Raw genomic sequence first — 27,959 nt, 5'->3', positions numbered from 1 at the left:
CAATGAGTTGCTTTTTGCAACTTCTTGATCCAACTCGGTTCTATTCCTTGGACAGAATATTGTTGGTCTCGAGGTGCGCATTGACCCTTCCACATTCTTGTGTCTGTGACGTCCTGCACCGTGTCCTTTCTAGGGATAAGATAGATAATCCGCGCAGTGAAGAAGGGTGGAAGGGTGGAAATGAATCTGTGGTAAGCCCCAAATTCCACTCCAAGACTCTTTTGCTTTCATTGTCGAAACCTGTACTGTCTGGACGCTCTATTGGGATTCGTTGAGTGGTCTGAAAAATAACGTACATAGCATTTTGAACACGTCTGGAGTGACTTTCGTCATACCGTCGAGACGGACCGTATACAATAGAAAGTTTCTGCTTTAGTGTCTCCAGAATTTCAACTACGTGTGTTTCACTGAGGATGGCATATATTCGGTAAACTCTCTACACTTTATTTCTCACTCGTCTGCTGGCATTGCCAAAGCTAATTTGATACAGCCTAGCAATGTTCTGCCTTAATGAGTAGCACCAACGTCCCAGACGAATTTTCCATGGTGGATTTGTGCTTCGGTGAGTACCTCTCGACCCTCCGCACTCCCGGGTTCGGAGTACTGGTCGAAACCTTTCATTTGATACCTCACATGATGAAAAAATTACACCCCCCCCCCCCCTTTAAATTCGACGTAGAATGATGTAACTCACTGTATGCGTGAATTTCCAGCTTTCCAGCAAATTTGGTGTCAATCGCGGTAACCGTTCCCGAGAGAAATGCGTGTGACAGACAATCAGACAGATTGGCGGACAATAAACCGATTTTAATTAATAAGATTAAAACCCTTAAAAATGGATTGATTTGCGGATTTTTTTTAGTGACTCCCATAAAACCATCTCAGGGTCCATTAATGTGTAAGGGTTGTGGATCCTTGAAGTTTGCTTTTAAGTTGAAATCGCACCAAAGATAATGTATTTGGATTTTAATTGAATATTTGAAGTCTTAGCCCAAGTGGTCACTTACTGTTTGGCTTCCGTCATTTCGCTCAGATTTCATTTTGCCAGCTTCTCCGGGATATCCCATTTGATCGCGGTTGGGCATTCCCTATAAAAATAGTTTTCTTTGTGCAGGATTGAACCAAGCATTAAACATCATCAATGCTCTTGACTCCGTCAGAACTAGTAACTCTCTGATAAGGTAGAATATTTTGACGTGACCCTCCAAGAAATTAGCAAAGTAAGGTATTCCTTACTGACGCCTTGTGGGTTGGAGCTTAACAATACACTCAAAGTCTTCCCTGCTTTTCGTGAAAGGCGACTAACATGGATAGGAAATTGTGGGCTAGCAACCTGCAAATTCTGAAACTTTATTGTTCATTTTTCCAATCTATATACTATTGTTACCTATTTCTTAAAAATAAAAATGATTTTAAAAACAAAACAAAGAGGACTGCCCTCATGGCTACGGCCTCTAGCTATCGATGAGGACTATAATTGGTTTCTGGAATGTGCGCACGCTTCTCGACAACTCTAATGAACACTTGCGATATAGTGAAGATGCCTTCTACGAGCAATTACACGCAGTTCGGGAGAGGCTTTCTAAAGGTGACATGGTAACCTTGATAGGCGATCTAAATGTCAAGGTGGGCCCTGACAACACCTCGCTTCGACGTGAAATGGGGAAGCACGGTCTTGATGACTGTAAGAACAATGTTGAGAGGTTTGTGTTGAGGGGCTTTTGCCATGCTGATCGGGCAGTAGATACACTGAGTAACCCGCCTGAGAATATCGATAAACTCTGGGACGCCATCGATAACTGCGAAATTTAGGGAATTTGTTATTACGCTGGTCAGAGGAACGGATGAAAACTTGCATGTGGTCGCAAATATTTCGATGGTCCTGTGAAGGATGTTAATGGTCGACGACTCATCCACGACGAAGAGTAGTTGAAGGGGTGGAAGAAATAGAGAGGTGGCACAACACAGTTCTTAACCGGAAATGTTCCGCCTCTTGTGAAGTGGAGGAAGGGGATAATCGTTAAAATTCCAAAGAAGGGCATCCGTTTTAAGTGTGACAGTTGGAGGGGTATTTGCGTGCTCCCTGCTGTCGCAAAGATAATAGCTAAAATAAATCTGGAACGTATCAAAGAACATCTCGAAAATTTCACTGGTAGAGAGCAGGCTGCTTTCCGTTTGGATCCTCCTGCATTGACCACATCAACATCCCGCGGATAATTTTAGAACAGTGCGCGGAGTGCGCTTCACTTGCCCTGAAATGTCTGAAAATGTCATTACCTCAACACCAAGATCTAGTTGAGAGTGTTCTTTCTATATTGATATACCACCACTGTTACTCGAAGGCCCCAAGCTTTCGTGATCACTTGCCTGTGATATAACATCGGAGTACACTGACCTGATACTAACTACTACTACCAACAAAGAACTTGGTCGGCGTTCAGGCATGTCATCCGTAGGCGATATGATCAGAAGGTGGAAGTGGCAGTGAATAGATCAAACATTAAGAAAAGGCGACAATTGTATTTCTGACTAAGCCATGCAGTGGAACCTGCTCTCCCTAGATAGCCGACCAGCGGGTTGCCTCCAGAACACTTGGCGGAGAACAAAGGAAGAGTCCGGGTGTCTCGGGAGGCCTGGTGCGAGCTGAAGTGTATTCCAGAAAACCGCTAGAAATAGTGCATAGAGTAGGTGGTTGACACGCTATGCCACACCAAAAGGTAGATTCACCAGAATTTTCATATTTTTAGGTAATGGTTGGATAGAATCAGGAAAAACAAATTCACTTCCTAAAGGGATTCTTATAATTTTAGTATTAATATTTCTTTTTAAGGTTTTGTTTGCAAAACAAAACCTTATTAAAATCGGTTCAATGTCTGTCTGTCTGTTCGTCTGTCACAAGCACTTTTCTCAGAAACGGCTATACCGATTGACACGAAATTTGGTGAGAAGGTTGGAAGTGTGGACTCTCAGACGTGCGGTGAGTGATATCCTTCTAGGTTGAATTTAGGGGGGGGGGTCCCTATACATGTAAAAGGGGGGTGTAAATTATCCCCAAAATTTGATCAAAATCATACTATTACTAACAGAGTTACAGTAGCTCAAAATTGATTCTCCTCTGTAAATTTACTGCAACTAAATATCAATATCACATTAAAGTGGGTAGTCAGACATACTAAATGCAAATACATAACGGGCTACGTACAAACGGAATAGTTCTACACTTAAATATACTCGCAGAAGAAGCAAACAAAACCTTTCATACCTGAAGCATCCTGCTTCCGGTTTCCCGACTTGTTTAAGGTTTTGTGTAAAACAAAACCTTATTAAAATCGATTCAATGTCTGTCTATCACACGCACTTTTCTCCAAAACGGCTAAACCGATGCGAATGAAATTTGGTGGACAGATGGGAACTATGAAATCTCACGCATACAGCGAGTGGCATAAATTTAGGTGGAGTTTAAAGGGGGTCCCCATACATGCAAAGGGGCGATTCAACAATTTTTTTGTCACCAGATGCAGCCGTGTAGGATATCAAAGGTCTCGATTTGTACTTTCCGAAACTGACATTAGTTTTGGCATAAATTGCAAAGTGCGTGAGTAAGGAATCAAAATGTACGCACTTAAAGTGAGACAGAACTCATTTTCGGAAACTACCCAACCTAAAAATCTGACCAAAATCGGGGTGGTGCACTTAGATGAAATCTAGGTCTTAAAATATGTCCCATTCCGATATCTGCTCAAATAAACTTACTAATAGTATATTACTAACTTTTAGAAATTTACTGAAAAACCCCCCCTTAAGGTTATCCTAGGAATGCTAAATGCACCGACATAGACGGCAGTATCGTGCAGGTTAAATATCCGCTTGGATCGCCAAGCTTATCTTCCATTTACAGTTAATTCCCATGAGAATTATTAAGCCAAACATTGTAAACATGAATCATTTCAATAGAATCATAAACATTATTGAGTGCACCTGCATAACGGATGCACAAACCAATAGATCATGGGAAAAGTAAACAATGGAGCGAGCATCGTAGGTGTTAAGATAGCATTAAGTATTAGAAATAGTCAGTCTAGTTGGAACTGTACGAGTATTAGGATCATAAAGATCAATAAAATATATTTTTTTTTAATAACCTCCAGTGTTATTAATTTTAGTGGGGCAGTCGGTAGGATCCATGCATCGAGCAGGATCCAGTGATACGCGAAGTTACGTGCTTTAAATTCGTTCAAGAACCGGCGCAATTTTTTAGAAACAAAGTTGTTTGAACTAAAAAAATCGAGCGTCGCGATTCGTTTAATCAATTATAAAAAAAAAAAATATATATATATATTAATTAAAATAAATACAAAGCTAGGAGGCGGAGTAACAAGCATAAATCCGTCTTAAAACACATTCTGAGGCTGGTTTGGAATCCTAGCAATAAAAAAAAAAAAAAATCTAATATAAAAGTGCAGTGAAATAGACTCACCTCAAGACTCAACGTAGAGACAGACTAGCTATTTACCATCGACGCATCCTTCAAGCCGAAATGGATAACGTATTAGCGCAACGATTGATAGAAGCTTTGGAGAATTTAGCTAATCTGCAACGGCCAAATCGAACAGCAACAATAATAAAACAAATTGCCTACATAAAAGAGTTTTCGGGAGACAGGAAGCAGCTAGCGCAGTTTTTAACAACCGTTGGTGGTCATCTTAGTGCTATCGATGAGGAATCACGGGAAGAAGCCTGGGAGGCAATTTATAACATAAAAAAAGGCAAAGGAACTTTTGTTAAATAATCGTCCGGAAAACTGGGAGTCGGCTAGAAATTTACTCAAACAACATTTTCGACCATCTACGAACTACAAGGACCTTTCGAGAAGAATAACGCAACTCAAAGTAAGTTCTATCTCCGATCTTAACTCCAAAATTGAATATATTATAGAAGAAATCAATACATTCGCCACTTATGAATCGAATACAGCGGAAACTCGCCAAACTTTCTACGCGTTATTAGTGAATAGAATTAAGCAAATAGTTAGTGGTAATTTGTCACGTGATATAAGAAATTTGTTTGATTTACATGAAGTAAAAGAAATTTTATACTCGTACGTGGGCTACGATCAAGATAATTTAGACCGAGAAACACTATATCAGGAAAGAAAGAATTATAACAGTCAGGACTATAGAAAACACCATAACAAACAGGACAATAGACAGAAACAATCCGGTAATCATGGACAATACAATTCAAATTTTGGTAGACCAAATAGGGTAGAATCAAATCAATACAGACGCAGCTCGGGACATTTTTGGCAAGATCGACAAAATTCTCGACTAAATAACTTCCGAGATTTTGGGTTTAGAAGTAATAATAATTCTACTCAACATAGACAACATTCCTGGAATCGTTCTGACCAGGTTAGGCGAGCACCACCTGAAACTATGGAGATAGGTACCGTGACCCATAGAAGATCAAACCAAAATAGAAATGACCCATCACCCGGGTCTAATTCGGTAAACGAGGAGGTTCATAATATTGAACCAGAGTTTTTTTCTGCCTCGGAAACAAAATCTTTGCTAATCTTACCATTGATAATAAACTGTACAAGTGCTTGATAGATACAGGTTCAACAATGAGCATTGTGAACTCTGCTAGAGTAGATTGTAGCAAGTTTAAAATCTTCGATAAGTCTAACATCCGTTTGCAGACTATAAATCATACAACCACGGAAAGCGTTGAACGAGTAATTACAAATATTCCAACAGAATTTAACTTTGATCCAAAAGGTAGAATCAAATGGTATAAGAGGGATTTATTAGGGAAGTCGTATGACTTTTTAATCGGAATGGACATATTATCCAAAATTGTGAAAATCTTCAATTTTGAGAATAAATGTCTCATCCCAAATAATGGTAGTAAAATATCTGTAGATTCTTCAGAAAATGAAGAAAATTTCAAGTGCTTTGAACTTAATGCCGAACAAGGGGAAGTTGACTTAAGTCATTTAAATAAAGAAGAAAAAAGTGAAATGGAAAAATTATTGAAAGAATTTAGTCAACGTAATCAACGGTGGTTACTGAAACTACAAGAGTATCAGTTTGATATAGAGTATATCAAAGGTAAGGAAAACAGGGTTGCAGACTTCTTGAGTCGCATTCCAGAAGCCACTAATCAAAAAGAAAATTCCACTGATAACCAATCGATCAATGATTTGTCAGATAACGCTACAGTTCATTCACAAGATGAACAACAGTTGGATCACATTCCTATTAAAGAGACCATAGTAAATAAGTATAAAACGCAGTTAATACTAACATATGACGTAGATCAGGAAATAGAAATATTGCATAACCGTAGAATAATATATATTGATATGACTAGGGATAGGGACCATTGGGTTGACATTTTAAGAAGGTATATTCGACCAGATATAACAGGAATCTACACCGAACTTTCATACCATCAGTTTAATAAAATTCAGCAAGTATTAATTGAACTATTTGGAGACGATAGGAACATAAAGTTTATCAAAGTTACAATGAGGGCTAGAGAAATAAAAACAGCAGAGGAAATCCATAGACAGATATCCTTATATCACACAGTTGAGAGTATGCACAGTGGGATTATAGAAACCTTTAATAGTCTAAAAAATAAATTGTATTACCCGAAGTTAGTCGAGGAGATAACCAAAGTTATTAATAATTGTAAATAATTGTAAAACGTGTTTGGAAACCAAATACGAACGTAAGTCTTTCAGAGTTAAATACAAAATTAGTGAAACCCCCACTAGTATAAACGAAATTTTGCATATGGATATATACTATTTCATGAAGCAGGCATGTCTAACGCTAATTGATAAGCTGACGAAAAAAGCTTATATTTATCATTTGCAAAATAGAAATTGGAATAGGAAGATCGAAGTGTTGGAAGAACACTTCTCTAAATTTGGTAAACCGCAGAAGATTATTACCGATAATGAGTTCGCTAGTATTAATATCAAGGACTTCTTTAGAGCGCAAGGTATAGCATTACATTTCACGAAACCTAATACCCATACAGGGAATAGTGATATCGAAAGGTTTCACTCAACATTACAGGAAAAACTAGTATCTATGAGGAAATTAGATCTAACTTTATTACAGAAAATACATAGGGCAGTAAGTAATTATAACGATAGATATCACTCTTCTATCAAAATGACTCCGAATCAAGCAGTACGGGCTGATCCTGCAATGCTTGAAAAGACTTTGAAGGACTACAAGAATAAATATATAAATAAGCTTAATAAGAAAAGAGAAGATTATAGGGAGACTAGGAGAATTATTCCAGTTAAGAACTATAAACGTAATTACTATAAGAACGAACCGAGATATAGGATTAAAGAATTAGGTAGAGAACATCCCATTAATATATAATAAAACGTCCGCGTAAATTTGCAGGTGATGACCTCAGTTTGGGTAGTTGCACTACAACTTCTACTATTAGCAACACCACAGATAGACAGGAAATAGCAGAACATATCCAGCTAATAGAAGAGAATTCTGAAAACGCAATTCAAAACCTTAATAAACAAATTGAACTCAATTCTCATTTTAATAACTCGATTAAATACCTTAAAAATTTGATAGAGTCTGACCGAAACGCAATTAGTAAAACCTTTCAACAACTCACAGAAAACGAAAAAAATTATTAGTAAAAAAAAAACCAACTGAAAACAGACCAAATTTTAAAACTCCGAATTTTGAAAGAGAAGTTAAATCAGATTATTGACAACATAGCAATGATGAAACATGGATTGATTCACCCTAGTATGCTAACAGCAACCGAAATTTTGATGACTAAACTGGACTTTTATAAACTCAAAAACTTACGAACCGGACTACTGAAGTATAAGGAAAACACAATAATTTTGGCCCTTAAAATTCCAAATTCTTACAAAATTGAAGAGTACAAATTAATTACATCGTTACCCACTACGAATAATTTACAAGCAATGTTAGAAGATCAGTATTTTATAGAAAAAATGGAACAAAATATGTTTATGATGAAAACTTGAATTATGAAAGGGAGTTGAAACCCTTGAGTAAGAGTATTACAAGAAATAATTGCGTACTTGTAGAAAATACTGGAACAGAAATTGTGAAGGTTGATGACAACACTATAATCTGTAAGAATCTTAAACAAACTAATATTGTTAATTATTGTGACAACAGAAACATACACCTAAATGGTAACTATTTAATCAACATCAATAACTGTACAATCCAGATACTAAATCAAACCTTTGGTAACACAAATGTAAAATTTATTGACAGGTTCTTTTATAATGAAAATACGGATTATAATTTCACCAAAAACATTGATTTCAAAGAGATAGTTTTAGAAAATAAGAGAAACTTGAAACATATCAATATTTTAAAATTTCATAAAAATATAAATCACCTATCTGGTTCAATTGTAAGCGCATTTCTGTTAATACTATTTATCATAATACTTACCCTATATCATGGACACAAAAAAATTGAAAATTGTTGTAAAAAGCTCGCAATCCAGTAAAATTCCGGAGAATTTTAAGTTAAATAGGGGAGAGGTTAAATATCCGCTTGGGTCGCCAAGCTTATCTTCCATTTACAGTTAATTCCCATGAGAATTATTAAGCCAAACATTGTAAACATGAATCATTTCAATAGAATCATAAACATTATTGAGTGCACCTGCATAACGGATGCACAAACCAATAGATCATGGGAAAAGTAAACAATGGAGCGAGCATCGTAGGTGTTAAGATAGCATTAAGTATTAGAAATAGTCAGTCTAGTTGGAACTGTACGAGTATTAGGATCATAAAGATCAATAAAATATATATTTTTTTAATAACCTCCAGTGTTATTAATTTTAGTTGCATACGCGTGCCAAGTTTCATCAAGACCCAGCTATTAGTGGCAAAGTTATAGCAGTTCAAACTTGTCAATTTCGTGCCTCCTAAGCCATACAAATGATATGATGACATCATAATTAACGAGAACTATTGACATTCGAGTGAAGTATTTAAAATCCATTCATGAAGAATCTATTTATCCCCAGCCCTTTTTTATATCTGGTATCGGTTAAATTCTTCGCATTTGCTAATAATATTAAACTCAGAGTATGAAGCGCATGAGGTTGACTATTATCAATACAAGGCTTTCCATCAAACGATTTATTTAAATAGCTTTCTAAAAAGTAGAGACCAATGGAATTTTTAGCTATGTGACACGGAGCGCTCGTCACGCTTCACATCTTCTTCGTTTTCTTCAGCCGTTATGCCTTTCACAAGCGGGGTCGGCTCGTCGAGATCGGTTTCGCCATTTTGTTTTATCAAATGCCTGATCAGGATGTAATCGCGAGACTTTTAAATCCCCATCCAGTGTATTAAGCCACCGTTGTTTCGGCCGGCCTTTTGGTCGCTTACCATTGACTTCGATGTTCAGACCAATATTGGTGAGAATTCTCATTAACGGGAATTATGTAACCACACCATCGAAAACGCCTCTCGCAGTTTTTCCACGATCGGTGCAAACCCATAACGATCGCGGATATCCTCATTCCAGATGTGATCCGCCGTTCATTGTCTTTTATAGTAGCGAAGAAAGCGATCTATTTTGGGTACCAATCCAAATTTTCGTTTTATCCAAGTAAGTCTTAAATTAGCATATATTCCGATATTCCGTTAAATATATGTTCCCGCATCCCATTCGCAGCTTACAACAATTCTACTCGAAGGATAACTGAAAATTCACCCCGAAGTGCACAGGCATCTTTTTACAATTCGGATCGGCTCCATTACGCTTACGCAATACCTTTAAGACCTATAAATTAATTAGATAACTAGAACTTTCCAACACACAGAAGACTTTTAAAATAAATACTGCAGCTCTGCGTCTTCATTCTCCACAGGACGATTATCTGCTCCTTATAAAAGCAACTGGTGATTATTGTGAAAATGTAAAAACAATGTATAACTTCAACTTTAATTCAAGTTTTTAAAAATTGCAACAATAAAATAACTCTTATTCAAATAACAAATCCTATAACACTCTTCGGAAAATGCCTTGAATTTTTTCCTTTTGGCAGTTTACTGACCCCTAAATTCGTTACTAGAGCCTAGGTTAAAACTTTAAAACAAATCCGCTATTTAATCATACTGGACCTCGAATCCATTCTCCTCTGCATGGAAGATCCGACTAACTGCCTCGGGATTTAGTCATTGAATAACCTGAAGGGACTCGAACTTCTTATATTTTGCAAACATAACCTACCTTCAAAATGTTACGATAAAATTCACCCTCCCAAATTGAAACCAGCTAACCATGCTTTTTTATGAAGCAAGTTTGAGATCTGCCAAGCGTTTTCGTTACTTATTATTGGAATTCATAATTTAACGCCAAATGATCGAATCAGTTTCAAATACTCAATTGACTAGAAACCAAGGTAAATTACGAATTTGAATTCACCGTATTTTATTTGAATTTTCACAGGACATGACGTCATGGTAACAGCTTTGGGTGTCATTTACATTTTGGAAAGCACTGAAAATCTCTCGATTCCCTTCAGTTGGTAGCGTCGCCAGCAATAATTGACATCCGAGGAAATGTCACTTTCATCTGGCAGTTTACAGGCGGAGGAGGTTGATTACGCACGGTTGGTGTTTATGCGGTCGTTTATTTGAAATTTTCACTGCTATTTATAAACTGTCACGTTTGAGAATTCCATTAGACCGTTAGCATCTTGCCCACCCTGAGGTATTGCTCCTTCCATGTACAGATCGGTTGCCATTCCGAGAAATTCACAAATGTTTGGCTTTTTAGGTAAACGCGAAATGTATACCGACTGCATTGCGATAAAGGACATCAAGCCCGGACTGAAGAACATCAATGTGATGTTTATAGTCCTTGAAGTGGGAGCCGCTACCGTCACAAAGGAAAACCGCGAAGTGAGGAATTTCAAGGTGGCAGACCAAACGGCTTGCATAAATGTCTCGGTTTGGGACGAACCAGGCAAGCTGCTTGTACCTGGTGACATAGTTCGGCTAACGAAAGGATATGCGTCTGTCTGGAGGCACTGCCTAACCCTTTACTCAGGGAAGAATGGAGATATTCACAAAATCGGGGAATTCTGCCTGACTTTCAACGAACAGCTGAACATGAGCGAACCCAAACGCATGGAGCAACTGCAAATGAATTCACAAGTATCCAATCCCTCCCAGCTAATCGCTAACAATGGAAGCGCCAGTAACGGCAACGGTATTCAGAGCCGACCGGTAACCGTTTCCACCACTGCTCCCTCGAGCACCACGTCAGTGAGTTCGTCGCAGAAACTTGTGCAACAGCAGCCACCTTCCCAGCAACGTGTCCAAAACTCAAGCGAAACATCGAAAATGTCGCAATCGAAAGGTGGAAGCAAGTCAGGACGCAGCAATCAAGGACGTTCCAATGTGAAGGGCGACCGGAGGTAATAGTGCTCTAGGCGGAGCGCCACGTTCAAGTGAGTGTATTCCAGATTTAAGGTTAGACGGGTGGACGCGTAGAACTGCTGCAAATGCGGAACTTCTTGTAAACATTTAATGACACCGCGAACAAAGACTAAAGTACATAAATAGCGACTTTGACGATAAGAAACATGTAACATACTGTCAATAGGATGTTAAGCAACCCAAATAGATGTAACTGATGTGAATAGTGTGGAAGGAAATGATTTATTTATTAAGACCCTTTGACGACACCTGCCGCAGCTCGGGGTATCGTCTTTTGAGTGAATAAAGTGAAAATGCGCATTACATCGATCTGCTTTTATTACTCACTGAAATGCATTGCCACCTGGAGTTTGTTTTCTCTGCGTCACGAAGAATGTGTTTATCGGCCTAAGATAAGTGGCGTAGCCTATCTGAAGTATTTTTGCCCGCAGCGGTTGAGCCCGTGACTGGAAAGTCGGACGATTTGAGTCTTAGTTCAGTTCAGAATTCAGTCAACAATTATTAGCGCAGAGAGTTGATATGTATGGAGGCTGACGAGCAAAGCACACCGCAAATTCCGTCTTAGTGTCCACAATGAACCGTCGTTAATCGTTTTCACTTGAAATTCATAAACCTTGTCAAAAAATTGGTTATTAGAGAAAGAGGATCTCAACTAATTACTTATTTATATTTAAATTATCCAGTTGGTCCTAGAAGACCATATTCAAACCAAAATAGGAAGCACAAACTTATAAGAACAAAGGCCTGCACGTAACATTTATTGTTTACTTTAGTTTCCAGAGAACTTTCTGAAAAGTTGAGGTGCGCCCTTATTTACTTTGCGAAATGCTGCAATCTATCGCAATCTCTCCCAAATAGCGAGAAATCATCGTCATCCTTGCTTAAGCAATTGAACTTTGTTTTGAGAGTTCGATCTAAGAACCAGATGATGTTAATGCTGCTGATTTGTTCCGTAGCACTTTGCCAACGATCGACGCTAGTGATATGGGTGTGTGCGTGTATAAGGTGGGAGAGAGGCATAGCCTCTGAGCATTCAAAGAGTAGTGGTCTATTGTACAGATAAGTTCACGTATCGCACTACCTGCTCCAATTGGAGCACACTAGCATGAACAATTTGATGTCTGATACGTCTATAGTCGGGATATTCACATAGAAAATGTTCCGTGGATCCTGATTCCTCATTACAGGACGGACACGCATCATCATAGAGTCCCTATTCTTAACATATGTTCTATTTTTATGGCTAGTTAGACTGCCCACAATACTTCTGCAAGTTCTCCTGTTTTTCGACAAGACCGCAGTCAGTACGTTTGTTTGGTCCTGACTGGAAAAGTTCGACGTGTCTAGCATTGTTATGGCTCTGCTACCTTTCATTATGGGAAGCTTGTCCCCAAGTTTTGATAGAAGCATAAGTCAATGCTACAGATACTCCAACGCCTGGTTCCGGTCTAGGCAAGGGGAAAATTGACCAGCTTTTGCTAAAGCATCCGGGGTTTCATTTCCCTCCGTTTCAACAGCTCAATCACCCAAGTTAGTGCCCTTAGGATCGCATACAGTTCAGCCTGAAAGATTGTTGCCTATTATCCCAAGCGAAAATCCCATTTCTCGTTTTTATTTGAGAGGTAGACTTCTGCTCCAAAACCTTGTTCATGCTTCTGAACCTTCGGTGTAGCAACCGTTGTGGGATGTTTCTAAATAACATCCGGGAACCCAAAGCTTAGAAGGCATCATAAAACTAGATGCAGTTCTGTCAATAACACTTCCAACCCTCTGTGCTTCTCGTTTCCGTTGCTACCCCATAAACCAAGCGAATTAGTCTATGAGCTGTTCTCATCGCCGTGCTTCGAAGATAAATATCAGTGCACCGGTAGACACATAGTTCTTTGTAGTTTGGCAAGTTTACAGCGAAAACTTGTTTATTACAGCTTAACCCACCACACTGCGGATGTATAACTGAACATCGGCGTAATAATAGCAATGTTTACCAACATTACCGCATGAGGGTTGAATCCCCATGTCCTCTTGCACACCCCATAAGCTGTGCCAGCTTGTTTCATTTTTACCTTTATATATTTGTTTCAAAGAACCTTCTTGTCTAGAACAACTTCCAGGTATTTATCTTCTTCGGAGAATTGAAGGGCTGTAGCCTTTATCTATGGAAGGCAACACAATTGATTTTAGTCCTTTTGTAAGTGCTTTTATTTGGATTTACTGAAAGTGGGTGCCTGAGGTACCACCTCTTAATCAGATCAACGGTGCGTTGTATAATTCTATACACCTTTCCAAGATCCCGATCAACAACTAACACAGCCACGTCATTCACATAGGCTTGGGCGTGCATTGGCTTTATGTTGCTTTTAGCTAGCGATTAACACCCATTTCAACACACACCAACCTCTACATCTGTAAACCCACTTAATTAAAGTTTCATCTACACCATGCATTCTAGCAGCTTCACAAAGTTTTCGAAAAGGTACACATTTAAACGCCTTTTCAATGTCCACGGACACCCCCAACCGGTACTCGCCTCTTAGAATTGCCTCCTCTATAATTGAAACCAAAAAGTGAGGAACAGACTCATAGGATTTTCCACGCTGGTAAGCGTGTTGGTTTTCACAAAGTGGGTGCACCCTAGCGTAATCTCGCGAATATGACGTTCGACCAGTCTCTCAAGAGATTTCAGCGAAAATTATGTTAGGCTGATTTGTCTGAAGTTCTCTAGATTTGAATAGCTTATGGGTTTACGGCTTAGGTAGGAAGACTACCTTAACCTTCTGCCAAGAGGCAGGCATGTAGCTCAGAGTAAGACGTCCTTGAAAAAACTCTTAGAAGTGCGTGCTCTATACCTTTTTTTAGCATCGCTGGATAGATACCATCCATGCCATGTGCTTTGAAGTGTTCAAGGTCATTATGACAGCCCTCAATTGTTCATCTCCCCTGCAGCCCTTTCGAGTTGAAAAGTTTGCAGGACCCGCTAACTCTCCCTTTCCACTTCTGTCCCGGATGATGTACTCCCAACAGAATCTTTACAAACTCAACTCTGGAATTTGTGAAAGTTCCATCCGATTTTCTAAAAGACTCCAATTTAACGGACTCATTTCTTTTAAGGTCTCTGCACAGCCTTGAAGCTTGGGTAGAAATTGAACCCAGCTGTGCTCAGCCGTTCAACATTTAATTTCCCTCTAGATCGCGGGTGATCATGCACGCAAAGTAGTTTTACTGTATTGAATCTAGAATTGGAATTCAAATGGTGTCCAGATTCCTGGTGAACAACGCCCCCAATATCGCAATGCGCCTGTCCTTGAATCGGTCGTCATTCATTTAGATTGCTAGGCTAAGTGCATATTGTCCCAATGAAAAAACTCACTTATTTGTTTTTATCTGATAGATACATACATACTCCCGAACCTTTGAAATAATAAAAAACTTGTATTTTCTTATTCGCTAGTGTTGATATTTTTATTTTTGCAAATACCTATATTTCGGGAACCACTTGTTCCCTTCATCAGTATCCATCGGTATATAAAACCGTAACATCGGCATTTAAACACATATATCCGCCCCACATTCTTCTGGTTTTCTCTATGTTTGAGGATAACTTCAGATCTTCTACCAAAGGGATGTATTATGTATGTGGAATCCGAGAATCAGAAGATATTGTAATCACTGGCTTCAATTCTCCCATTATCTCTTCTAATTATAGTGCTTTGCGGAATGTGCAACATTTCATTCGCTTTGTGCACTGACAATCTGATGGCAATGCATTTACTAGTATGCAACATATAGGAATCAAAAAAATGAGTAATGGTTCTCGTGACACAACATCAACGGCCGCTTCAAATTATCCCAGTGATGCAAATCAAGGAAACCCAGATTCGCCAAATCTGCATTTTCGACTGCAAAAAGGTATGTAAATTGATATACCTATCCTAAACACGGCGGTTGGTATCAGGATACTATCGCTTGTGTTGCGATCGGCAACTTGTGATTTTGATACAACCTCACGTAATAAGGGATGGTTCATCGCTTTAGCAATGACAGGTATGCTCTGTTTTCCGAGCCAGTCCTTTTGTTCTTTTCTTTCTGCTCTCTCTTCACCAGTCGGAATTCCCAAAACATCAATTTATTCTATAAAAACTTAGCGGTGATGAAATTAACGGGAAGATTTAATGTTCACGTGTGTTACATGTGAGTGTTTATTCTTTGAAAATTATTTCTTCTAAAACTTAGAACGGTAAAGACGAATGTTTGGAAAAATTCATTCAACAATCAATGGGAGGAGATTTTTATTCGCTAACTGCAATTATTGTCCATCGCCATCATGTCTTTGTTTATCATTCTTCTCATTTTCCATATATTTTTTTATTTTATTATTTTTATATTCTTCTCATATTTTTATTCATCGAAGATCATTCTTAGGTTTAATATATACATATATTTTTCTTCCTCTACTTTAGTTATAGTTTACTTTTTACTAAGTATGTTTTTTAAGGAGTTATTATTTTATTTGAATTTTTCCTGTAGATGATTAACTTTACGATTTAAAAATTAATTTTAAAGTAATGAATTGTACCTAATTTTATTTGATTTGAATCCTTCCTCTCTCTCTACTCTGTAACTCACAAAGCGGCATCCTCCAACTTTATGGTCTGACGATGGCTAGGCAGAATAGGAACCCCAAAGACCGCGCCTGTTGGAACATCCGAGATAGGAGAAGCATCAATTGAGGATGCGATCCGTTATCGCTCTTCCTTCTCAATCGTAAGCGGCTCCGGAGTTTTACGACTCCACGCGCGCGATCGAGCTGTCATTTATTTTTATTTTTTTACCTTCCAGGTTTAGCTCACGTGTTGATATTTTGTTTGTTTGTTGATTTTTCAAGTTCCGATCCGGAATCTACAATTGCAACTTAGGAAATACGCATATATGTATGTATGTATAATTGGGAATTGGAACCAACAATAAGCACGTGTGCATTTGCAGTATGCACATAGATGATCTGAAATCGGATATGAGGCCGTTTTCTTTCAATTCAGCGGCATATTTATATATTTACATCTACAGCGTATTCGATGGAAACCGAAATCGTGAATTGAGATGCGCACAAATATATGTACATATGTGCATTGGGAACTACAACTCACAATTCCGAAACATGCATATAAACGCGTGGCAAAGTGCAATCTAGGTTGAAAAATTTTCTGGTTCAGACAGCGGGCATACAAATGTTTCTGTCTGCGAGTAAGACGGGGCAGCAACCCGGTTTTCCAGACCAAAATCAAGTGGCCGAGGAGAATCTGATGCAGTAGGCAAATGCTCTAAAGCCTAATCACGGCGATCAGACCCGAGTTTGCACGTTAACTCATCTGAAGTAACAATAGGTTACGAAACCTTACCAGGGGTATACTGGTACCATGGGAACCGGGTTAGCACCTTAATTCACATGTCCCAGGAGAATTTCTGTCTCATGTGCGTTCAGCTCGGTTATAGCGGTTGGCCCCCTAATGGGAGTTTCATGGGGATTGTGGTTACGTTCAAGTGAACAGCGACCTTCGGACCTCGATGTGGTGTTGGGTTTCAACACGGGTGCGGCACTTCCTAAGTCATACATACACCAGTATGAATAAACGCAGCCATGCACTCGGTATAGACTATAGATGCGCGAAATATCACCTTAGTAGATAATATGACATCACATCATATTTTGAAAAAGTGATATGACAATGTAATATCACATATTATTATACAATGTAATATCACAAGCATCACCTTCCTTATATTATTTATCGCTAATGTAATATGCAGAATAGAACGGCCATTAATTATGAATATGGTAGGCATGAGCCTTTGGTTGATGCCACGAAAAGGATAAGCAATTACTTACTGCCGTTGTTTATTAAGGCTTAATCAAGTATATGCTTATATTATATAGAAGACAGGTATATAAAACCATTTAATATACATCCACAATATGAATATTTAATGTTTTCGAGCATCGAGTGTGAAATAGTAATTCGTTTGAAGTAAGTAAACTGGTTAGAATTTAATTTACTATTAACTTTCTATGAAAACTGATCATATTTCAGCAATCTAACACGTTAAAATTGTATATCGTTAAGATTGGCGTAACTAAAAGTCAAATGACTATTTACACTATGTGGTGTAAAATCACCCACGCGATTGGTATTTTACCAAGAGTAAAAGGATGTGCGCACTATAGTCGACAAACAAAAAAATGAAACTAAAGTATTTTTCGGATGCAATAAAATCTGTTTTTTTATTATTTTATTATTTCTACCATTACATGCCATATTACGCAAACACCAATAGAAATGGACAGAACTAATACAAATTACGGATAAAGTATACATACGCATCATAAGCAAGGATTGCAACTTAAACAAGAAACGTGTAGTGAAATAGATAGACCTTCTTAGCCCGCTCTCAGCCAACGGTGAACTGAAATTGATTCAAACATCACTAATGTTGCATTGGACCAATGGTGTAACACGGTATGATCACGTCTGAAGTGAGGACTTCCAGGATCTATTTGGGTTTACGCAAGAGGGTCGTCTTGGATGCTTTGATTATATAATCGGCGTTGATGAGAACTCACTAGTTAAGACTGGTCTGAACTGAACATCAAAGGCATTGAAAACGACCAGAACGTCAACCAAAACAGCGATGACCTAATACGCTGAATGGTGATTTGAGAACTTCTCGACTACAACCAGATCAAGCAGATAACCAAGATCCCTCAGAGGTCATCAACGATCCTTAACGGCACTTTGTCCCAGAGGATACACCCATGTCCTAACTGTGTCGGCCCACTCCCTCGCACACCATGCGTAAAAACTTCTAACAAAAATTTCATAACTGAGGAGGCAGTAGGGATGGAGAAAGAAGAAGATTCGCAAAGTGATATGGTACCCGGAACGGAGACCGGAACCCAGAGAGCAACGCTGTTGTTCCCGAAATAAGTGCAGTGGAAATCGTTGAAATTGAGCAGATGGCTTCGAATATAAACCAAGTGGAAGTGCATTGAACAGCTCTTGTGGAAGCCGCAGAGGAAATGTTTTTTAAGAAGCGGCAGTTACGGGGGAAAAACGAAAGAAGGAAGGCGTATCTAAAGAATATTTCACCAAGATAGTGTCTAGGGCTCAAAAAAAGAAGGCGAAGGAGGACAAGAGGCAGCAAACGGCGCTTCGTCAGAAAACCTCTGCCTCAAATTAAAGCGAACGTGAACAATGAAGAAGGACTAGATCGCCAGCTCTGCTTATTAGGCCAAGGGAAGCTAAGACATTGACAGAAGTGCTTTCCATTTGGAAAATGAAGGGTGGTGGAGTCTTCGTCGAATTAGGCCCGAGGGCAACAAGTAAAGCTATTTTCTCTAAAGCGGTCAAGGGGCTACTGGGAAAATGGAAATCCAAGATATTGATTGCCTCGAAAAAAAGAACAAAGTACGATAGAAAAGAATATCAAGCGCGAATGTACGGAGATAATCAATGCCCGGACTAGTATCACCTCAGCGAACTCTCGAAGCCATAAATTGGTTCTGATGGAAATTACCGAGCAATATGTGAAGAAAGGAATTGGTTGGGTAATAAGTAGGATACGAATTCAGGCCGCCTCCACTAAATGTTACAGATATTTCGACTATGGGGACACTTCTGTAACCTGACAGGAGGGGGTACACTCGCAGATGCGGCCAGGTGGGTTATAAAGCGGATACCTGAAAAGGAGAGTTGCGTTCTATGCAGAGATTGTGGTGCGTCTGATGCACTGTGTACACTGCGGACTCGGGCGGTGTCTAGCCTTCACAGCAGAACTGGAAAGAGGTAGAACGCGTTTAACGTGATCCGCACCCTACAGGTCAATATGCTCCGAATGCAACCGCTCATGGGTTGCTAGCGTAGTTCGTTGCGGAGATAAAAACTGATCTAGTGCTCATCAGTGATCAGTACAGAAAAGAGGACCCAGCTTCAAGGCACCCTCAGCTATAAGGCACCGGTACCATCTGGGTTCGGAAACTACCTTAGGGTTCTCGACCAAGACCGACGGGTAACATTTTTCAGTGTCTATCTAACACCGCATGAGACGATGACGGACCCAGGCTGGCTGCTCTTGAGGACGCTATCTTGTCCTGGGAGTGCCGGAGCTGGTCGAGGGTAACTTCAATGCCAGGCCTCTTGAACAGGGTATGCCTTGCTTCGACTCCAGAGGGGAACGAATTCTTGAAATGATGACGAGAACAGAATTCGTAGTTTTGAACATCCCACCCACCCCAACGTTTTGATGCCTGAAGCTGCGAGGGAAACATTTCCGGTGTCATCTTTGCGTCGAACAAGTGGCGAACTCCGTACCGTATTGTACCGGCACTATTGCCTTCGCCGTACAGATTGATGACAGCAACGGGGAAGGCATTGAGGACTGCCCACTTTTCTCCATAAAAGAGTTGGAAGAGACAGTCCGGCAGAAGTATATAAATTCGTGCTCCAACATCGCCAGACCGATCAGCAAAGGGAGGGACTAGCCTGACCTGTCGTCTGTACACCGACTACTTTATATGCTTGACACGGCCGAAAAAGTGCTCGAAAAACTCTTAAAAAGTAGACTCACTGAAGCGATACATGCTGCGGACACCTCAGGAGTTTGGTTTTGGGGCAGAGAGATACACAGTAGATGCTCTCATGCTAGTCGTGGAAGCGGTTCATGGAGCAGAAGCACACAACCCCTTGACGAGAGATGTCAAAATACCTTTAAATTCCGTTACATAGAAAGTCATTTTAAACACACTATAGCGATTAACTGAGAAACCTCGCTTCTCTATGGATCAGAGTAGGATGGGGGTCACGTCGGAGGTAGCGCAGGAATTCATCATAGGACCGGACCTCTGGAACGCTTCCTATGATAGTCCGCTAAGGCTCGACATGTCGCCCCTTGTCAGTTATACAGATTAAGTTGCGGTGCTTGCTACTGAACGCACTATCGAACAGGCGCAAAGCTTGACATATTGACGCAACGGATAAGCGGCTGAATGACTGTTCATGGTTTTAACCATGCATTGAAAAAAACCTAAGTAGTCATCTAAAGCGAGAATGCCGACCCTAAGTCCGATATCGATCGGCCAGTCGATAATCATCAAAGTCTAAGGCTGATGTTTGACTCAAGGATGAGCTTTTATCGAGCAAATTAAAACAACAGCGGATAAGACTGCATCTAGAGTTTCGGCCTTAAGCCGACTGATGGTGAACATTCAAGGTCCTACGTCTAGCAGACGACGGCGCAAGTGTATATGCTGATGCTCTTGGATATATAACGTAAGCGCCTTGTGCAAGTACGAGGGATTTTATGGTGGCGTTTGCAAACCGCACTAGCTCTGGACCGGCCGTGATGGTGATTGTAGAAATGGTTCCGGTTGCCTTTCTTGCTAGAGAACGTAAAATCATATACAAGCGCATGGGAGAAGAGCCAAGGGAGCTGGTTGCTCGCGAAGAATGGCAAGTTACCCTAAATTAGTGGCAACTCTCTTGGCAAAATGAAACAAGATGGAGATGGATTGCGAGACTCATTTGCAATGGTCTTACCTGTACAAGATTAGGAAGTCACTATTTCCTGATTATGTTTATTGCAATGGGATTGTAGACGACGCTGATTATAGCTTTTCTTCTGGTGAAGGTGGGATGGGATCCATCAAAAACTTTATTTAAATACAGGGGAGCTCCTTCCAAACAATTCCAACATTGTCGCGGAGATGCTGTAGAATGCTGTTGCGCATTACGCTCGGATTCTTCACTTCGCAAAGAAGGTAGAGCTTGACCAGTGGAGGAGCCAAATGGCAGGGGATTCTCTGAAATAATAGTTCCATGGCGAATCGACCAACCCAAAAAAAATAAAGACCAAAGATAAATAGGAAGAAGACACTACGTTTAGCATTTCGCAATAGAGTTCGCAAATGTCCGAGCACCTGTAGAATCTCTTTCTGGGTTTCTTTTCACTTTTATATGTACATTTGAATTCACTTACTAATCCCAAAAAATCATTTCCACTACGGGAAAAATTTACACATCCTCGTTCTTTTTCTTTGAAAAGCAGAAGTCTGATTATTTATTTATTTATTAATCCTAACATGCAGCAGTTCTCTTTAATAAATTTTGATTTCATAAGTAGCACCAAAATAAACAATGAGAGCAGTTTACCCTCCTAAGCTCCTCCTAAATAGTTATGCTCTGAAAAAGTTTGTGCATATGGAATACGCAACATGATTAACTAGAAAATTATTTGTTTTACAATTTTCCCTCTACCTTTATATATCTACCTTCTACGACACCCTGCACTATTGTACAATGCCGCCAACTGTACTAAGTTTTGACAGCCATGTCACTTTTAAAATTTTGACAGCTCAGTGTTTTTTGGTAAATCGGGAATTTTACTATTTTAAAAGTGATTTTGCGTTCAGGTGCTCAGTTTTTATGATACAAACATATGCAGCTTTCATTCTAAACTCCAGGTAAGTGATGACAAGTCAGATCGCCCTAAATATTCACCGAAAAATTGCTAATTTGACACGCGCCACCTCACCCGGCCAAGAGCTCGGCGAACAGTCAGGTATCAAGATGGCCCCTAGAATCGAAGTCGGTTCTATGTCGTGACGCGGTCTCCGGAGCAATATTAAGCAATCTTCTCGTGCGTAAGGTTGATTTCGGCCGGGTAAAATGTTAATTGGATGTTTACAAATTGATGTGGCACTGAGTTTGTAGAGTATCACGTTCTGAGGACATTGGAACGAGGCGAGAAGTGTCCGCGTTATAGCGCGACCCACCACAGAGGCTTTGTGACGGAAATTGCTCCCGGTCGAAGATGACAAGTTCTAGTGTAGATAATGCTTCCGATAATGGGGTGGCATATGCAAAGAAAGTGAGTAGTGCTGTGTTCTACGGAGTATCATCGTTTATGATAACGGTCGTGAACAAGACAGTGCTCACGTCTTACCACTTCCCGTCCTTCATGTTCCTGAGCCTGGGCCAGATGATCGCCAGCATCGTAGTCCTGTATTTCGGCAAACGACTTCACATAGTTTCGTATCCAGATCTCAGCCGGGATATGCCCATGAAGCTTTTCCCGCTGCCACTGATCTACCTCGGGAACATGATGTTTGGTCTCGGCGGCACGCAGGCTTTGAGTCTGCCCATGTTCACAGCTCTGAGACGGTTTTCGATATTGATGACGATGCTGCTGGAGCTGAAAATTCTGAATGTGAAGCCATCGTTTGCAGTGCAAGTGAGCGTCTACGCAATGGTTGGGGGCGCGCTGCTGGCGGCCAGCAATGACTTGTCCTTCAACATGGAAGGATATACTTATGTGATGATAACAAACGCCTTGACGGCAGCGAATGGAGTTTTTGTTAAGAAGAAGCTAGACAACTTGGACGTCGGCAAGTACGGGCTAATGTTCTACAATTCGCTGTTTATGATTCTGCCAGCGCTCGTCTTCACATACATTATCGGCGACATTCAGAGGTCACTGGACTTCCCCCTCTGGTCGGACCCGCTCTTCTTCATTCAGTTTTTACTTTCCTGCGTGATGGGATTCATTCTCTCCTACAGCACCATTCTCTGCACGCAACACAACTCGGCGTTGACGACAACAATTGTAGGCTGCCTGAAGAACATTTGCGTGACCTACTTGGGGATGTTTATCGGGGGTGACTACATATTCTCGTGGCTCAACTGCATCGGAATTAACATAAGTGTCTTAGGCAGCCTTCTTTACACGTATGTGACCTTCAGGCGGAAAAATGTGTCGCCCAAGTTGACGGCAGAGTCGACCCAGAAAATCGAGTCGGTTTGACGAAAAGTGCACTTTCATTGCGGCCTGTTCTCGGCGGCAGCGGTTGTTAAGCGTTGTAGGAACCTCGTCTTCTCACAGGGAGCCCACAAGAGAAATGTTAAATGCCAAAGCCATGTTTAGTTTAATTAAATATTAAATTCGTATTGGCCTTACGAATAAGTTGCTCGTAGTGGTCCTTCAGTTGTTTTAACTTTTAACGTTAAGCAGTAATATAAAGCCTGTTAAGTATGTTCCTGTTGCGGTATTATTTTTCACTCCAAGGACACGTAAGCGACAGAGGGAAATTTATAAGTCAAATTGCCATTCGAGTCGTTTTATTTATAGCAGAAATAAGCGAGTCATAAATGTAAATATCCATTGTAAATAAAATATTTTAAACGAAGCTCCTGGTCTTTCATTTGGGGCGCTTGGATTCGGAAAGTCTTACAAAACGGGTCTCAGCTGTTGGCCGCATAGATGGTAACGCGAGTAACCCTTGCAGGTCAGTTTTGTACTTGGCTGACTTGTGGAGAAATCTAGGCAACGGAAACGAGTATAAGCCACTTACGACATTGAAAAGTTAGGCTGAGAGAACTGCTTCATAATCACAACTGCCTTTGATTGGAGTACACAAGATAAAGCCGCAATGTTGGCAGATCTGGGCAGTTCCCAAAAGCCATTGTTATCGCACCAAAGAGAAATCGCGAATGGATCGCCGCTCAGTTGCGCCATTCGCGACCATAATTGCTGGGTGAACTTGCAAAAAATGCGCAACGTAATATGAACACATTTCGTACCAAGTGAGACGGGATAATCAGAAATGATAAGCGCGATTAAAGATTATGATTTCTTGTAATTACTTCATTCGAGCAGTGACAAAACGAAATTTCTAGGCACTTTTGAGGTTTTGTGGAAAATGAAACCTTATTGAAATCGGTTCATAGCCTGTCTGTCTGTTCACATCGAGAAAAACAATTTCTTCATCGAATATGGTTGTGTGGAGTATCAAATGAAAGCTCTTAATTAGTACTTCTCGAGGCAGGTTTTAATATTGACACCAGATGTAAAGGAAAAGAGGAGGGAATCATTTCAATGACAAAAAATGTCAAACATATTAACAGCTGTTGACAAAAAATCTTCAATAAAGGGACTTTATTCTGTTTGGCTGTGGCAATTACTGGTGGTTGATCGCGGAAACACGTTATGATCAGTCAGACACGTTTTGGGCTGGAAAAAATAATAGAAACAGAATCCTTTTTCTCCAAAAATAAAATATTGGTAGGAAATTTTGTTAGTTATTTGGACCAGTGAAACCAAAATAAATTTGTTTGGATCAGAAGGAAAACACTATTTTTGTGTTCGACCAAAACCACACCATTAAGATCGTAAAGCACAGAGGGGATCACTTGTAAATTAGAGTTTTTTTCCATTTGCTGGTATTAATCTGTATGTTGCCGTTAAGGAAATGCCGATAAAGTGAGAGTTCATGTACGACAATGATCCAGATTATTCAAAAAAAGTGGTGAAGGCTTGACTGCAATTAACAAAAATTCCACTTATAGAATGTTCCACCAGTTTCCAGACCTTAACATCACATAGGACCCTTATATGGTTCCTTAAACAAGCCTGTGGGAACTCATAGGTATAAAATAAGGCTGAATTGTACATTGAAGTTTTTGACTAAACGCTAAATACTGAGTAAAATTTACTTGTCCCTATTATTTTTTTCACCACTGTATGTACGCAACATGCAAATATTACACAGAAGTGAATAATCTAAACGGGCTCTATTCAAATAGATCGATTTTCCAGTTGACTATACACCGAACGCCGCTTTGTAGTTTGATCTTGAATAGTTTAAAATACTGGAACGCTACAAAAATGAAAATATTTAAATAAAAAAATATCCTTAACATCAATATTTGTTTTAGAATTATGTTTAATATTTTGTAGTGCCACCCTTGCTTTAATCACACTTTTTCCTCTAATGGACATGGATGCAAATAAACCACTCGGATCACCCTTGTCATCAACTGCGCAACAACCGGTATCCGGTCTGCATTAATAAAGAACTGAAGACATCTCGGTTTTGCGCCGTGGTCCACCAATTCGATATCCCTGGAAGCTGTCTGGCGTTCTGGCTTACGCCATCGCTCCATCTGAGGCAAAGTCTGCCACCTATTCTTTTTCTATCATAGATATTGGCTTTCTACTTTTTGCGGGTTTGGTACTCCTCATCAATACGGATTAAATGACCCACCCACCGCAACCTAATGAGCCGGATTTTATATACGTTATATAGGCTTTATCCAACCTCAATACTCCAGACCTCAAATATTCTGCCGAAAAGCCTTCTTTGATCGCTTTATTCAGTTCAATCATTGTTCTGGGGATCTTTTTCCGAACATTAGTAGTTATGTGCGCCTTTTATGTAACAGTATCTGGGTCCTCGAAGGTATTATTTGGGTAATAAAAAGCTAGCGCTGTATATGTATTAAGTAAAACAGACTATTCACTTTAATGTGACACTGACATCTTATATACATCTTCCGATTGCTGTGCATCAACTATCAATGCATCGCTCCACGCCAAGCGCAGAAATCTATCTCCCGTAAATCTCCACATGTGCTCTGGATTTTTCAAGCATCTGATCATGTTTCACAGGCAGGATCTAAATAACTTCTATAACCAGTAATGGTCTGCACACGATAAAAATCTATTTCATCAAAATCACGAACCACCAGGGCTCCTTTGGAATCAACCGGTATGCCCACCTTTCTTTTGTAATGTATTCCGCCTCCTCTTCTAGATAGCCTAATGGCTCGCTTAACCCTTGATCCCGTGTACCGTTTCATCGTACCCGTGAGAAGGTCGATCAGAATCATATCAGTTACCACATACACTTCGTTTTCCGATGTCGTTCTGTAAATACTTGAAACTTTTAGCTTAGCCAATACCGTTACCAATAATCTCATGTAATATGGTCCTTTAATAATTTTTGTCCAAACATGTGCCAAATTCGGCAGTATTAAGGTAACCACTATAGGACTTTAGCTAGTAATTATATTTTTGCTTGTTTTGGTCTACCAATATTTGGCACGATGCGTGATAGTACGGCGATGGTCTCTCCTTCCCCTTTATTCACCGAGAAAATATGGCTTTTGAATACCAGCATTTTGTCTATTACTGCCCCTAACCCCTAGACATTTTATTGAAATTCATTTTTCTACTTTGATTTTACTTCCTCTCCTTCATTTTTCTTTCGTCCGCTGGTAAGCACTGCCTCTGTTTTGTGGTCTGCCAGTTCTGAATTGGTTGTCTCCAACCATTCCTTGACAATTCGAATAGATCTGTTGGCTGTTCATTCTATATACTCTATGTACTTTTTGGGAAATAAAAATTGTTATATCAGCTGCATATCCCATCATGACTACCATCTCAGAAAGCTCAGGTGTGGCACGTCATTGTACATCTTGTGCCACAAAAAATACTCTATCATCAACTCCTGCATCATCCCTGCTGTCTATCAGAGAAGTAATTTGTTACGATTTTCAGTAGAGAAGGCAGTGGATTTTTCTTATACAGTAAAACCTCTCTAAGTCGAATTCTCATTTAATAATAATAATCGTTGGCGCAACAATCCATATTGGATCAGGGCCTTGAAGTGTGTTAGAGCACTTCATTGAAGACCGTAACGGTACACTACAATATACTGTATGACGCAATGTGGTTAGCATTGCAAATCCTCATTTGCTAGGAAAAATTATTCGAGTTATAGAGATTTCGACTTAAGAAATCCAAATTGACAACCACATATACGTTCTTCATATATATCCATATAGATTTAATGCAAAAATCAAAGGTCGCAGTACACAAAAAATTCGAACAATTCTTAGTCGAATAGTCAAATGAACACAAACAATACATTTATTATGATAATAAGAAAACATTGTAATTTTATAAAAAAATCTCTGAAGGTAATCTGTTATTTTTGTATGGGCGGCTGGTTTCTGTTCTTCCTTTCACAAAAAAGAAATTTTAATGTGGTGTCGATTCGACTCAATCACCATTGATAAAATTGCTGTTTGCAAATTAACGATCGATTGTGTGAGTTCTTCTCAATGGGACAGTTTTATTGTAGCGTTATAATCGTCATCATTATTTTCACCGCCATCCCCGTTTCCTGCAATTTGGCGAATGTCTTCTAGAATGCGATGTTCATCAAGAATATCAGCTATCAGGGTATCGTCATCAATTTGGACATAGCCCAGTAGCTGAGAACCATCGACATTATATCTAGTTCCTAACAGAGAGCCAAATTTCTCCTGGTTTGAAATAATAAAAACTTGTTTTTTCCTATTCGCTAGTGTTGATTTACAAGTCTTGTTAGCACTGATGAAGGGAAGAAGTAATTCCCGAAATATCGTTATTTGCAAAATATAAATCAACACTAGCGAATTCCTCCAGTGTAGAGATAACTCAACAGCTTCCTGGGTAGAGTTGAGTGTCTGTTGAGCTGCCTCTGTTCTGGCAAAACGGTAGTCGTCTGTGTTCTTTAAAACAATTTGTAACTATTATAGGTGGACTAAATTCTTTTCAATTCTCGAAAAGTTCCAAAACTTTC

General features: G+C 39.6%; 2 protein-coding genes across 2 annotated transcripts in view; both read left to right on the top strand.

The window, feature by feature from the left end:
- Positions 1–10,623: 10,623 nt before the first annotated feature.
- Positions 10,624–11,809, top strand: LOC119650152 (SOSS complex subunit B homolog). The gene is made up of 2 exons (XM_038052693.1): positions 10,624–10,775; positions 10,842–11,809. The coding sequence occupies exon 2, from the start codon at positions 10,853–10,855 to the stop codon at positions 11,486–11,488; it is 636 nt and encodes a 211-aa protein (XP_037908621.1). The 5' UTR covers positions 10,624–10,775; positions 10,842–10,852; the 3' UTR covers positions 11,489–11,809.
- Positions 11,810–22,093: 10,284 nt separating this feature from the next.
- The window catches only part of LOC119648516 (UDP-sugar transporter UST74c-like), a 79,608-nt gene continuing 73,742 nt past the window's right edge, over positions 22,094–27,959 (top strand). Inside the window, exon 1 of the mRNA XM_038050284.1 lies at positions 22,094–23,350. Coding sequence (XP_037906212.1) covers positions 22,367–23,350 — 984 coding nt within the window. The 5' untranslated portion in view covers positions 22,094–22,366. The remainder of the gene's footprint in view (positions 23,351–27,959) is intronic.

Source organism: Hermetia illucens, chromosome 2 (assembly GCF_905115235.1).
Source record: "Hermetia illucens chromosome 2, iHerIll2.2.curated.20191125, whole genome shotgun sequence".
NCBI classification, from domain to species: domain Eukaryota; kingdom Metazoa; phylum Arthropoda; class Insecta; order Diptera; family Stratiomyidae; genus Hermetia; species Hermetia illucens.
The sequence above is the reverse complement of the archived record's forward strand: the minus strand, read 5'-3'. Positions and strand labels throughout refer to the sequence as shown.